The sequence below is a fragment of the Microtus oregoni genome, unplaced genomic scaffold (genome assembly GCF_018167655.1).
Source record: "Microtus oregoni isolate MIOR12 unplaced genomic scaffold, Mior012 000067F_000, whole genome shotgun sequence".
Taxonomy (NCBI): Eukaryota; Metazoa; Chordata; class Mammalia; order Rodentia; family Cricetidae; genus Microtus; species Microtus oregoni.
In genome coordinates, this window is record NW_024543953.1 from 4,834,369 (window position 1) to 4,847,254 (window position 12,886).

Below are 12,886 nucleotides of genomic sequence, written 5' to 3' on the forward strand. Positions count from 1 at the left end.
AAAGAAAGAGAGGGAGGGAGGGTGAGAGGGAGAGAAAGAAGAGAGAGAGAAACAGAGAGAGAGAGAAACAGAGAGAGAGAGAGAGAGAGAGAGCATGGAATTGGAAGGATGGGGAGGTATGAGGTATGGAGGATCTGGGAGGAGATGAAAGAAAGGAAACTGTGATAAAAAATATATATGTTGTATGAAAAAATTATATATTTAATTTTTTTTTTGGTTTTTCGAGACAGGGTTTCTCTGTGGTTTTGGAGCCTGTCCTGGAACTAGCTCTTGTAGACCAGGCTGGTCTCAAACTCACAGAGATCCGCCTGCCTCTGCCTCCCAAGTGCTGGGATTAAAGGCGTGCGCCACCACCGTCCGGCAAAAAGAATTATTTTTAATAAAACAAAATTTAAAAACTAAATAAAATAAAGCAAAAAGGTTTACTATGTGCAGTGTTGGTGACTGGCTGTAAAAGTTGATCTCTTGAAAATTTGGTTGATATATGAATTGTTACATCTATATTTGAATATAAATTTAGCAATATATTAAAATGAAAAAATGAGGACTGCAAGGAAGATTTAAGACAGCCAAGTAAACAGCCGGAGAGATGGCTCAGAGGTTGAGAGTGTCGCCTGCTGTGCCTGAAGTCCCAAGTTCCATTCCCGTTCGTCGCCCTGACGAGTAACTTGCTAGCTCTATATAAATAATAATGGGGGAAAAAAAGACAAGCAAATAATGCCAAAAAAGTGACTCCATTGCAATATATTCTGTTAACTAAAATAAATGTCACTGCCATGTACACAGAAGTAGTATTTTCTGGCTTCAAGTATTGAGTTCAGCTATGACACCTATGGACCACAATAACCAGCATAGCACAATATCCTTAAGGGTACAATAATGGCACTCATATTGTGACAATAACCAAAAGCTTCCTAACAAGACTTATGGCCCACTCAATAGGAGGAAAATCATGTCTTGCCCTGGAAACCTGCCCATCTATATAAGGCCAGGGAGGTCATATATCTTAGAGAACTTACTGCTTTCACTTTACTTACCCAGCATAATTCATAACTGCAGTCTAAAAGCTTATCCTTTTAACCACAGAGAAATACAGCTCTCACCCCTTGTCTTAGGGTTTCTCTTGCTATGATAAAACACCATTACCAAAAGAAACTTGTGGAGGAAAGGGTTTATTTCAGTTTGCAGCTTGTAGTCCATCTTAAGGGAAGTCAGGACAGGAGCTACAGGCAGGAACCCGAATGTAGGAACTGATGCAGGGGCCATGAAGGAGTACTGTTTCCTGGCTTCCTTCTCACAACTTGTTCAGCCTGATTTCTTATGGTATCCAGGAGTGACACCACCCACAGTTAGCTGGGATTGAGAAACAGTCATACCCAAAGATAAGGCCTTGAGTTGATTATCCATTTCCAAAGGACAGCCCTGAAATAACATACACACCAGTTACAATAAATGGATGGAGCAGGTTGGATGTAGTGATATTTTGTTTGTTTTTAAGAAATAACCCTTACCTGAAGATCTAAGACACTAGAGGCCAGGCAGTGGTGACATACACCTTTAATCCCAGGTCTCAGGAAACAGAGGCAAATGGATTTCTGTGAGTTCAAGGCCACCCTGGGCAATAACAAATAGATCCAGTCTAGAAAAGAAACCAAGCTCACAAAAAGGTGATCCTAGCACTTGGAATCCCACACCTTTAATCCCAGCACTAACGCGGTGGAGACAGGAGTGATATGAATGGGTGACTGGGTGAAGAGAGGAATATAAGGCAGGAGGAGACAGGAGCTCATTGCAGTCTGAACAGCCCTCAGTCTGAGGATGCAGAGGATCACCATTTTGGTCTGAGGATTCAGTAGAAGTAAAAGGTCTCTCTAGTGGCTGGCTGTACTGCTTCTCTGATCTTTCAACTTTCATCCCCCAATATCTGACTCTGGGTTTTTATTAAGAAGAATTAGAGTTTGCCTTTTTGGGTCTGGGTTACCTCACTCAATGTGGTCTTTCCTAGATTCATCCATTTGCCTGTGAATTTCAAGATGTCATTATTTTTTACTGCTGTGTAGTACTCCATTGTGTAAATGTACTACATTTTCCTTATCCATTCTTTGGTTGAGGGGCATGTAGGTTGGTTCCAGACTCTGGCTATTACAAATAATGATGCTATGAACATAGTTGAGCATATGTCCAAATATAATATGTATTCACACATAAGTGCTTTTAGACATAGCAAAGAAAAACCAGCCTACAGACCACAGCCCAGAGAAACTAGACAACAAAGAGGACCCTAAGAAAAACATAGGAAGGAGAAAAAGACAAGATCTCCAGAGTAAGTTGGGAGTATGGGGATCACAGGAGAGGGTAGAATGTGTGGGGGGGGGGGAATAGAGGTGAGTGGAGAAAATGTATAGCTCAATAAAAACAATTAAAAAACAAAACTATTTTCAATAAAGGAAAAGTAGGAAAAAGATACATTCAAAAAACAACTAGAATTCATGTTACAGTTGGATTTATATATTTAAAGGGTGTGTGTGTGTGTGTGTGTGTGTGTGTGTATAAGAATTAGAGAAAAAGAAGTCATGAATTTAAGAAGGAGAAATGGCAGGAAGGATTTGAGGAAGGAGAGGAAAGAGGAAGTGGCTAAGGTACTGTCAGGACTGAAGAAAAAGATTAAAAGAACCCTGAAAGCCAGAACAGAGGAAGCTCAGTTTTATCCCTGTTGTAATCCCTGAGAAGGCCCGAGGCAGGGTGACCAGGCATATGTTTCCCAGCTTCTATGAAAGCCTCAGTGCATTTACAGACAAGTTTGGGGCTGGGTCACCATCTAGCATCCAGGTGAGGGCTGCGAGCCTGTATAGAGTCTGATTATTTCCTTAACTACAAACTAGAAAGAAATGGAGGAGAGAGTAGAAGTGGGGAGAGGGGAACCTGTGGACAGGGTGTATTGTATGAGAAAGAAATGTTTTAAGCCCCACTCTAGCTAGAGGAGGCCCAAATAATAAGCATGCATGCTGTGGGATAATGCCTTTGTACAGCCTAAAGATTTGTCACTCACACTGCTTTAATAAGATACAGATTAACCAGTAGCCAGGCAGGAAGTATAGGGCAGGACAACCAGACTAGGAAAATTCTGAGAAGAGGAAAGAGAGACAGAGTCACCAGCCAGATGCAGAGGAAGCAAGATGAGAATGCCTTACTGAGAAATGGTACTAAGCCACATGACAAAATACAGGTAAGAATTATGGGTTAATTTATGTTGTAAGAGCTAGTTAGTAACAAGCCTGAGCAATAGACCAAACCATTTATAATATGTCTCTGTGATTAACCTGGAATTGAAGTGGAACTACTTGTACAAAAAAAAAAAAAAACCAGCAATAAGCCTTTGGCTTCCACCACATGCCTCAGGCCTTTTTCTGGGGTCCACTGAGAAGAAATGGAACCAAGATCTGTGAGAAAACACAATGAAATCCTGAGGGTAAGTTGAGAGAACCGCAGTTTTCATAGAAGATGTCCATATAACCCAGAAGCACCCGCGCTTTTGTGCTGTACCCCAACCCGACCACGAACCACAGGGGGGAGCTCTGCTCAAGCCTTCGGGCTTGGATTCTGGAAGTTTAAACGCAGTTCGGAGGTTGCCTGAGGTGAGAAAACACGGAGGAGCTGTGAGGTAAGTAGGTAAGACTTTGTGGGTGGAGCGAGGGACCTCTAGACATTCCGACAGCACGGCTGGTGTGTTCACCTCTGCCACCTTGTCCACCTCTATCATTGTGTGCCCGAAACCGACCCTGGAGCATGCGGTAGGAATTAGCCATTCTCTGGCCTCCTATGGCAAAATGGTCGAGGTAAGAGTTGTTAAGACTGTGTTTCGCTTGTTTGGTTTCATTGTTTGAGTCAGGTCCTCACTGTGTAGCCCTCCCTGGCCTCAAACTTGGCGCTACTAGTTCAGCCTCAACAGGGCTGCCAGTATAAACATGACTGAACAGGCACTGCTTGGGAGCCATTTTGAATGGAGAAGGCGCCAACTCTGTACGAGGTGGAAAGCCTGAGGGTAGTCTATGGAAGCACAACCCCAGATCAACGGTTAGCATCTAATGCAGGCTGGTACCTTTTGATCAGTCTGGCACCTGTAGGAAGTTTACCTCAGTGGAATCTGGGATTCAGAACCATGGAGGGTGGCCGGGTGAAAAATACCTAAGCTCTCTGAGGGAATAAGTTAAAACTCTGAGGCAGGACGTGGCACCCCAAGAGAAGGCCTCTCACATAAAACTTCGGAAACCTCACCCCAGTCCCTCCTTCTTCAGCAGACTTCCAAAGCAGTTAATTTTTGTCCTTTTGTTTTGTTTGTTGGGTTTGTTTTACTTTTATTTATGTATATGTGTGTGTTTGCAGTATGTGAACAAGTAAAGTCTAGAACAGAAGTGGGCAACGAATCCTCCAGAGTTCGAGTTACCAGGGGTGGTGAACCACCCAAAGTGGGTGCTGGGAACCAAACTCTGGTACTCTGCAAGAACAGCAAGTGCTCTGATGATCCAACTCTCTAGTCCCCGGTTTGTTTTGGTTTGGTTTGCTTAGGTTTACTTTCTACGTAGCCCAGACTGCCCCAAAATTTGCTGTGTAGACTAAGTCAGCTTTGAAGTGCCATCTGAGCCAGGCCGTGGTGGCGCACGCCTTTAATCCAGCACTCGAGGGGCAGAGGCAGGTGGATCTCTGTGAGTTTGAGGCCAGCCTGGTCTACAGAGCTAGTTCCAGGACAGGCTCCAAAGCTACAGCGAAACCCTGTCTCGAAAAACCAAAATAAATAAACAAACAAACAAACAAATAAATAATAAAGTGCCATCTTCCCCAGCCTCCTTAATATTGAGATTACAGCGATTATAGGCATGCACCACCACTGCCATCCTTTTTTTTTTTTTTTCAAGACAGGGTTTCTCTGTGTAGCTTTGGAGCCTGTCCTGGAACTCACTCTGTAGACCAAGCTGGCCCCGACCTCACAGAGATCTGCCTGCTCCTTCCTCCGAAGTGCTGGGATTAAAGGTGTGCGCCACCACCACTCAGTTTAACAAACTTGGTCTACAGAGTGACTTCCAGGACAGCCAGGGCTACACAAAAAAACCATGTCTTGAAAAACCAAAATAAATGAAAGTGTGTGTGTGTGTGTGTGTGTGAGAGAGAGAGAAAGAGAGAGAGAGAGAGAGAGAGAGAGAGAGAGAGAGAGAGAGAAGAGAGAGAGAGAGAGAGCCAACACATGCAAGGAGACGTGTTAAGACTCTGAGACTGACAAAGCCCCAGACCTGATAGAGGGACATACCCCTCCCTTATAATCCAGTGGTAACCTTCACTTCCCACTCTTTCTCCTCAGTAGAGACTCCCAGAATCAGACTTGTTATCTTTTTGTCCTTTTTGTTATTTTGGGGTTTGTTTCTGTTTTTAGTTATGGGTATGTGATATATACCAGTACAATCAGAGACCTTATCTTTTATATTGTTTTGAGTTTTTGAGACATGGTCTTTTTATTTTTGGTTGTTTTATTTCATTTTGTTTTGAGATGGTCCCTACTATGTAGCCAAAGCTATCCTGAAATTCTGTGTAGATCAGGTGGGCCTCCTAAGTACTGAGATTACACTGAATTTAGGAAACATTTTTTTGAGAGCCAGGCTCTGTGAAGTTATGGTAAGCTCTTTATCTGTCTTGAACCATAATAGGGGTGAGCTTTGCTCAAATGAGAATCAACACCCTCTCTCTGCCTTAGTAGACTTTAGGATTCAGAGCCACATTCTATGGTCCATACAGCAAAGAGGACTTAGGGATCTGTGGCAAGATTCTAAGAGACTCTAAAGGTAGAATGGAGAAGCCCCAGTCCTGATAGCAGAGCGTCAAACAATCCATTCATGCCACTTTTATTCACCCTATACCACATGGTGACAACTTGCTGGAGTGAGCTCTTGTACTTCTTCTTTTTGCCACAATGGACTCTGGAATTTGGAACCATGTTCTGAGGTCCCCTGAGATGAAAGGACTCTGTTAGAGAACATGGTGAGACCCTGGAGATAGATTCAGAAGTTTTCCCCTGATGTTAATACCCCCAAGAATGATCTGACCATGCTTCTATTTTCAGCTCTGCACCATACAGCGGCTGGCCTCTTAATCCTTCACTTGAGTAGATTTTGGCACTCACAGTCCTGTTCTGAGGTCTGCATAGCTCTGTGAGGGATCACAATAAGATCCCAGGGACAGATTCAGGAAGCTCCAGTCCAAAAACAGGTAACCTCCAAGGATGGTTTCATCCTTGACTCTGTTGCCAGCCCAGCACCATAAGGAAGCAGACTTTTCAGGGGAGACACTTGGACTCCAAGTTCCCTTTCCCCCAGTGCTCCTTCTGTCTCAGAAGTTCCCTGAAATCAGTGAGCCTTGATCTTGGGGCAGCAGACTGAGATCACCAGATATTGAGGTCCAGAATAGTCTGGGAGTCATAGGGAAGACTGAGGGATGATAAAGAGCCACCAAAATATCCCATTATTTCCTTGCTGTTAACTCTGGGAGGCTCAGGATCTATGGCCACATGTGGAGTTCCAAAGCTTTTTTCTTGGGTATCAGAAATGAAGGAAATGTCATGGTCATAGGGAAGAAGGACCAGATTATGAAGGAGAGAATTCTAATACAACAAAGGATGCCTCGGAAGTGCAAGGAGGCCCCATTTGAGGTGTCCAGTAAAGTAATGCCTGGTTTCCACATGTTGGTCTGAGAGGGGAGAGGGTTTGTAGGTAGAAGTAGGGCCTGAGGTCAGCAGAGTAAGGGTCCCAGGCACTTATGGAAGTCAAGATAAATATTGAGGAAAGACTGAGAGGGCCTTGAATGGGGACCAGCTATACCCCTCCCCTGAGCCCAGATAGGCACGAATAACCGGATGATTTCTGACTTCTGCATCCAGGTCTGAGAGAATTTAGGAGGCTTACTCGAAAGAATGCTGCCTCAGCAGAGGGAATGGCCTGGGTTTTATGGGATGACAGTGGGGCGCTCGCACTTGGGAGTGCATGGTTGCCTCCACCCTTTTGTCAGTTCTGCCTTCACTTTAGCCTATAAGGTGTCAGGGGAAAGTGAGGCCTGTTCTGCAGAATTGCTGTGGGGATATCAGAAAGGACGCATCAGATAAATAAACTTCTGGTGGACTTAGGGAACCCCATATCAACAGTCGTGTCAGAACTCAAGGTGAGGACTGAGAGCATCCCATCACCTAAACACGTGGGACCTAGAGCTTCTATTGGCTATGGGAAAACCTGGAGACTATAGGTGGATTTCTTCTGCTCACTTCCTTTTTCTTTTCACAGAAATACAGCGTCACATTAAAGAAATTGGGTTAAGCTCATCAGGGGAAGCAGTTCAGTCCTTGCAATTTATCAAGGTAAATATGAAACAGGCTCTCCTTCATGACACACACAGACCCTAGTGAAGTGTGTTACCACTTTCTGTCACCCTGGGAAAGTTTAACTGGATGTAAGTTTCCCTCGCTGCCTTGTCCCATCCCAGAGTTGTGGACCTCCATTGCAAGAAGTTGGCCTCAGGCAGAAGAGGGTTGGGGTCCAGACCCTGACAATGCAAAGAGTGACTACAGAGGGTACCATATGAGACAGTGGAGAAGCTACCCAGAGTCCAGCTCTCCTTTCCAATTAGGGCCAGGCACCTAGTAGTCTCACAGTGTGCAACTCTTGTTCTGGGGTAGTGTCTTCAGGTCAGATGCAGGGGAAGGCCAAACAGAGTCAGGAGTGAACATGAGGTACCAAGGGTCCCATCCTTCCCAGAACACAGGGACTCCACATTTCCTTGTCCCACTGGAGTGTCAAGCTCTGTAACCTGGCTGTGCTCTGAAGACACTTCTTCCGTCTTCCTTCAGTGCCCTACGTAATAGGACTGACAGAAAGACAGGCTCCCCTGTGGCCATATGGTACCACCCAAGAGAAAAAGTCAACAGACCATTCGGAAAGGTTTCAGGTTGTAACAGTCACCAAAGTATTCTTGCATCGCTCTCTTCTTGCCCCAGGTCTGAGTCTGTACCCATCCTCCTGCTTGCTAGCTTCAAGAACGTCATCATGTCTCATGGTCAAAAGAGGCAGTATTGCAACTTTCAGGGAGAATCTCAGGCCCAAAAAGAAGAACAGGGCCAGATGAATTCTGATCTCTCTGTGGCTGAGGGAGCGGAGTCCAATAACAACAACTCCGATTCCACCAGCCCAGCCCTCCCCAGGAAGATACCTGATGGTGGGATACCAGATTCTCCCCAGAGTCCTCAGCGAGCCTTATCTCCTCCCACTGTCATGGCCTCCATTCCAATATCCCCATCTGATGAGGCCTCTGGCAACCAAAGAGGGGAGCTGGTATTGTACCATGCACTGAGTGCAAAGGTGGCTGATTTGGTGCAGTTCCTGCTCCTTAAGTATAGATTGAAGGAGCTGACCAACAAGGCAGAAATTATAGAAAATATTATTGGGGACGATGAGCAGCACTACAATAGGATATTTAATGAGGCCTCTGAGGGTTTGAAACTTGTATTTGGCATTGATGTGATAGAAATGGACCCTGTTATCCACACCTATGCCTTTGTCATTGCCCTGGGAATCACTTATGATGGGATGCTTACTAATGTCCAAGGCATGCCCAAAACAGGCCTCCTAATAACTGTCCTAGGTGTCATCTGCATGTATGGAAATCGGGTCAGTGAGAATGTGATCTGGCGAGCACTAAATATGATGGGAGTAACTCCCATAGAAAATCACTATATAGCCGGGAATGCCAAGAAGCTTTTCACTGAAAATTTTGTTCAGGAAGGGTACCTGGAATACATTCCAGTTCCTGACAGTGATCCTCCTTACTGTGAGTTCCTATGGGGTCCAAGGGCCCATGCTGAAACCAGAAGTGTGGATGTCTTAGAGTTTTTGGCTCAGGTCAGCAGGATAATCTAAGTGGCTCCATACCCTTCCAGTCCCTGTATTTAGAGGCTTTGAGAAAACAGGGAATTTTGCTTAGCATTGCCACCACCAATGGCATACTGCATGTCCAATATAAGTTCTAGTGCCACATTCAAAATCTTTCTAGATGAAGTCTCATATAAGTCTTCACTGTGTTTGAAGGTGACAGTCACTGTTTTAAGTAGTAAAGACAGCTAGTGAAAGTACATGAATAACATCTTTTTTCCTGTTTTATAAGGGTAACTTGGAACCTTTTTTTAGTATTTTTAAATTTTGTTTTGTTTAATCGAAAGATTTAATGAACTTCAGAATCTAAGTCTATAAATAGCATTAATGACACATGTATTGCTTTCTGCAGTGGGATCACACTATGTAGCCCTAGCTGGTCTGGAATTCTCTATGTAGACCAAGAGGCAGATCCACCTATCTCTTTCTCCTGAGTGCCAGATTTAAAGATCTGTGCCCTATGCCTACCCATCTTTTGCTATTTTATATAACAAAACCCTCCATCTTATTTTGTGGTCTGTAATAACTTTGGAATAGGAACTTAATTTGAAATGTGAAAGAATTTTATAATATATCCAATGTCAATAAGCAGAGAAAAATGAAAGAAATTGTTAATTTTTATTTTCCCCTTCAACAAAATCTGTTCCTCTGTAAAATTAAGTTACATGAGTAGAAATTGTATGAGGAATTACATCCTAATATGTCAACCACCCAGCATGAAGCTCCACAGCTTCAGAATTGTAGAGAAATTCACTATGATGTATAGACTCTGGATCTGATTAATTTCTATGTGTGATGCTTTAGATTTGCAAGTTATTTTTAATAAAATTACAATACAAATAAATGTCACCCTACTTTTTTGTTGAGGACCTGTTGTTTGCAAGGTCCTGTGTTCATAGGGTAATACTAGGAAAAGCTGGAGCTGCCCTTACCCACAAATTGTCAAGACCATTAACAGCAGCCATATCAAGAAGAAATGAGGTGTCCTCTTAGACCAAAGGAATGATTTCATGCTGTGACGTAGGCCTAAGAACTGAATTTTTCCATTCTGAGCAGTCCCTTTTCCATTTTCAGAACAGTTCCTTTAGGGGTTTGTTGGAGGTTTACTTTTTATTTTATTGTAATTATGTGAATCTGTGCATTAGGAGGCCCAAGGTGTCAGATGCTGATGTGGGATTCCCCTCTGTGTGCTATGATTAACATTGGTTAATAAAGGAACTGCTTTGGGCCTATAGTAGAGCTATAGGGGAACAGAACTAGGTGGGGAGAACTAAATGGAATGCTGGGAGGAGGAAGGCACAGAGGAACTCCATGGATCCGCTACTGGAGACGTGCTGAAACTTTGATAGTGGGCCACGACCTCATGGTAATATACAGATTAATGGAGATGGGTTAAATTAACATGTAATAGTTAGCAAATTAGAAGCAATGCTAATGGTCCAAGCAGTGATTTAATTAATATAGTTTCTGTGTGATTATTTTGGGGCTGAGCAGCTGGAAACTAACTAGCAGCCCTCCCTCCAACAAGATGCCCCTCAAGCTGGCCTCTGAATCTCTCTCTGGATTCCTGATCTGCCCCTTGTTCCCACACTCCCACTGTAGTATTGCTGCCATGAGGCCTTTATGAAAGCTGTTTCTGTTCTTGAACATTTAGCCTCTAAAACAATGAGCAAAATAAAGTCCTTTTTATAAGTTCCCCAGTGATCCAAATAAAAGAGCACTCAGGAACTGACAAGACTAACTTAAGAACATGATTTTTTTGGCTCACCATTTTCAGATAAAGCTCATCATTCTAGGAAATTCCTGGAAAGAGGAGTTTGAAGCAGCTTTTCAAGTTGCATCCGCAGCCACAAAGAAAAGAAAGATAATGTCTGTATTCAGCAACCTTTCACTCAGAACCTCAGCCCAGGCCAGGAAATGGTGCTTCCCACATTTAGGTTTTGTCTTCTCACATCAATTAACTTAAGACAATCAGTCAGGTATGCCCAGAGACTAGTAATCTAGATAAACCCCTTACAGGTATGCCCAGAGACTAGTAACCTAGATAAACCCCTACAGGTATGCCCAGAGACTAGTAATCTAGATAAACCCCTACGGGTATGCCCAGAGGCTTGTTTTCTACTGATGCTGGCTTGTTAAAAATCAATGTTAACATCACAGAGCCAGATGGGATCCCAGCACTGAGAGGGGTAAGTGGACACAGAGTCTCACCCCTAAGAGAGAAGCTGTTTGCAACTGAATAGCAACTCAATAGCAAAAGGCAAATCTGTCTTCTCCAGTGGAGTGTCACTGGGTATCAGTCACACTCCAGGGAAGTTCCATGGCCAGGAATAGCTGGCCAACACACACATAAATGCTATGGGTTTTGTTGTTGTTGCTCTGCTGCTGGTGTTGTTTTTTTCTTATTGATCTTTTGCTTGTTTGCTTTGATTTCTGTTTTTGTTTTGTGGGTTTTTGAGAGAGAAAAAAAGTTGGGTGGACAGGGAGGGGAGACTTGGGAGAAGTTAGAGGAGAGGAAGGAACATGATCAAATATTGTATATGAGAATTTTTAATTAAAATAAGAATAGTAAATAAATAAAACTATTAACATCACAGAATAATTTTATGTCAGCTTGACACAAACTAAAGTCATCAGAGAGGAGAGTCTCAAGAAAATGCCTCCATAAGATCAGGCTGCAGGCAAGTCTGTAAGGCATTTTCTTAATTAGTGATTGATGGGGGAGGGCCCAACACATTGCAGGTGGTGCCATCCCTGGGCTGGTGGTCCTGGGTTCTATAAGAAAGCAGGCTGAGCAAGCCACAAGGAACAAGCCAATAAACAGCACCCCTCCATGGCCTCTGCATTAGCTCCTGCCTCCAGGATCCTGCCCTGTGTGCGTTCCTGTCCTGACTTCCTCCAATGTTGAACAGTGCTATGGAAATATAAATCAAATAAATTCTTTCCTCCCCAAGTTGGTTTTGGCCATAGTATTTTATTGCAGCAATAGAAACCCTAACTTGGACATGATACTTAAATTCTAGAAGTTTCAGTTGTACCAGTTAGAGAAGGATCTAGACAAATTAAATAATAAACCACCTAGGGAGAAAAGGTGGCATAGTGAAGGGGTTAAACTGAATTTAGGTTTCAGTTCTCTAAGAAGGGCAAAGCAAGTGTCTCTCCCAACAAAGGGCTATTCATCCACATTGCTCTTATATTCAGGGTCGAGGCAGAGAACAAACACTTAAGGTCTAAAGAGTCTCACAGTGTCTCAAGGACTTGCCCAAGCTTGTGCAGTTGTGTCCAAAAATGATAAAACTTGGCCTCAGCCAATTAGAAATATACTAATATAATTGCTACTTGTTCAACCAATCATATTTGAGATGACTTAACTGTCACTGGAACTCCCCTTAACTGTGCTTACAAGGAGCCTGCACACTCATCTCAGGGTCATTGCCATTTTGTACAGGTGAATGACCCCACATGCATGCTTGTAAAATAAATGCTCTTTGCTTTTACTATTTGAGTCTGGGGTCTTCCTTCAGCGTTTCCTCAGACCCTATACTTAGTGCATTGTGCGGGAGCCCTGGGGACCTCACCAGCTCATTAGTGAAGCATTATCTGTTCTCTGCCAATGGGTGAGTCTGAGTGAGTTTTGTCTTTGCTCTGGTTTGGTGACTAGATAAAGAAAAATACTGGTGCTGGTCTGGTGACCAGACACAAACTGAAGACCTACTGAGGAAGAGCAGATGTGCTGTCAATTCCTCCTGGTCGGAGAGTCTGAGAACGCTCAGAGCACCCTTCTGCTGGAAATGGGAAGGTTTCCACCTGTTGGAGTTGGGAAACTCCAATCTGATTATGGCAGTAACTGACCGAAGGTTTCAGTCATCTTGGTGGAGCCCAAGCATGAACAGACACACTGTCTGTATCTTTTCAGTTTCTTTTTC

At 43.6% G+C, this 12,886-nt stretch overlaps 1 protein-coding gene across 1 annotated transcript; it reads left to right on the forward strand.

Annotated features, from left to right (window-relative positions):
- The first annotated feature begins 8,078 nt into the window (after positions 1 to 8,078).
- Positions 8,079 to 8,948, forward strand: LOC121440227 (melanoma-associated antigen 10-like). Its single transcript, XM_041640966.1, has one exon. The coding sequence runs from the start codon at positions 8,079 to 8,081 to the stop codon at positions 8,946 to 8,948; it is 870 nt and encodes a 289-aa protein (XP_041496900.1).
- Positions 8,949 to 12,886: the final 3,938 nt, after the last annotated feature.

Coding starts and splice junctions, on each gene's coding strand:
- LOC121440227 (XM_041640966.1), top strand. CDS start 8,079: ATGTCTCATGGTCAAAAGAGGCAGTATTGCAACTTTCAGGGAGAATCT.